The sequence below is a fragment of the Manihot esculenta genome, chromosome 1 (assembly GCF_001659605.2).
Source record: "Manihot esculenta cultivar AM560-2 chromosome 1, M.esculenta_v8, whole genome shotgun sequence".
NCBI lineage: Eukaryota > Viridiplantae > Streptophyta > Magnoliopsida > Malpighiales > Euphorbiaceae > Manihot > Manihot esculenta.
The window spans coordinates 14,566,378-14,568,459 of record NC_035161.2 but is presented as its reverse complement, the minus strand read 5'-3'; the positions used below and the strand labels follow the sequence as shown (position 1 = coordinate 14,568,459).

The 2,082-nt window shown below is 36.7% G+C and overlaps 1 protein-coding gene across 1 annotated transcript; it reads right to left on the bottom strand.

Moving 5' to 3' along the window:
* Window positions 1-431: 431 nt before the first annotated feature.
* On the bottom strand, window positions 432-1,485 carry LOC122723353. The gene is made up of 3 exons (XM_043955415.1): window positions 1,155-1,485; window positions 785-1,007; window positions 432-669 (listed from the first exon to the last, which is right to left on the bottom strand). The coding sequence occupies exons 1-3, from the start codon at window positions 1,483-1,485 to the stop codon at window positions 432-434; spliced, it is 792 nt and encodes a 263-aa protein (XP_043811350.1).
* Window positions 1,486-2,082: the final 597 nt, after the last annotated feature.

Sequence of the window (2,082 nt, the reverse complement as noted above, 5' to 3'; positions counted from 1 at the left end):
TCCGACCAACAAATTAGAAAGTAGGAAAGATAGTATATTAAATGGGTTATAATAAGAGAACACTTCAAAAAATAAAACAATTTGCACTAATATAATCACTCTATGTCTGTTTTCTCATTTGAGCTTTCTATGATTCAGTCATTACAGCTTAAGGATATTAACATACTATTACTGGTCGTTCTTATTTTAACTCTGTCTTTAGATGTATAACTCTATATGAAATGCAAGTTGGACCTTTAAACACAACTTTTAGTGCTCTACCTATAAGCGAATTGTGTGTTAAACGGCTATGGATAAGCTAGCACCTCCCCTGAAGCTAATTACTCTAACTTAAGAATGGTACAATTTAAATCTAATAATTGCTCTATTTCTATCTATAGGTTTTGGAATGTGACAACTCTCCCCTCCTTTTAGAAAAAAAAAATTCGTCCTCAAAATTTACCTATCATAAATAACTGGGGGTGTTGCTGTCTCATTAATTCCTCACTTTCCCATGTAGCTTCCTCTGTTTTGTAGTTTCTCCAAAGAATCTTCGCTAGTGGAATCTTCTTATTCCTCAACTCCTTTATTTCTCGTGCTAAAATCTTCACTAGTTCCTCCTCATAAGTTAAATCAGGTTGAATATCAATTGTCTCAGAAGAAATGACATGAGAAGTATCAGATCTGTATCTTCTCAGTATGGATACATGGAAGACATTATGTATCTTATATAATTCTGGAGATAATGCTAACCTGTAGGCTACTGGACCCACATGTTCAGTTATCTCATATGGACCAGATAAACCTAGGACTTAACTTTCCCTTTTTGCCAAATCTAAGCACCATTTTCCATGGAGAGACTTTAAGAAACACTTTATCTCCAACTTCATATACTATATCTTTTCTCTTCAAATCCGCATAGGGCTTCTGTCTATCTGAAGCTGCTTTCAATCTTTTCTTGATAGTTCTAACTTTCTCTTCCGTTTCCCTCACCAAATCTGGACCTATCAATTTAGCCTCACTGAGTTCTGTTCAGCACAATGGAGTTCTACATTTCCTTCCATACAATGCTTCATAAGGTGCCATTTTGATACTTGCTTAATAACTGTTGTTGTATGCAAATTCAATCAATGGAAGGTATCTCTCCCAGCTCCTTTCGAATTTAATAACACAACTTCTAAGCATATCTTCCAGTGTTTGAATTACCCTTTCAGATTGCCCATCTGTTTGAGGATGAAAAGATGTACTAAAGTTCAACTTAGTACCCAGTGCTTCATGCAATTTCTCCCAAAATCTAGCTGTGAACCTCGGGTCCCTATCTGAAATAATGGAAAGAGGTACTCCATGTAACCGAACTATTTCATTGATGTATAGTTCTGCATATTTCTCCAATGAGTAATCAGTTCTCACTAGTATGAAATGAGCTGACTTAGTCAATCTATCTACAATCACCCATATGACATCTTTTTTCCTTAGTGTCAGTGGCAATCCCACAACAAAATCCATAGTGATCTTATCCCACTTTCATTCTGGTATGGAAATAGGGTGTAAAAGACCAGATGGAACTTGATGCTCAGCCTTCACCTACTGACAAGTCAGACATTTAGCCACAAATTCAACTATATCTTTCTTCATACCTGGCCACCAATAATGCAGTTTCAAATCTTGATACATTTTAGTGCTACCAGGATGCATAGCATATGAACTACTGTGTGCTTCCTCCAGAATGTTCTTCCTCAGGTCATCAACATTTTGTACACATATTCTACCTTCATAATACAAATAGCCATCATCTCGAATCACATGTTTCTGCTTTTTCCCTCTTGGACTTGCCTTATCCACAAAGCTGTTTCGATATCCCCTTTCTGTGCTTCCTGGACTTGTTGAAGTAAATTGGGTCTAAGCTTTAGTTTTGCTATGATAGCCCCATCATTAGCTAAAGATAGACGAGCATTCAAAGCTCTCAGAGCAGTTAAGGATTTCCTGCTAAGTGCATCTGCTACCAGATTAGCCTTACCTGGATGATAGTCAATAATGCAATCATAATCCTTAAGCAACTCTAACCATCTTCTCTGTCTCAAGTTAAGCTCCTTTTGTGTGGGT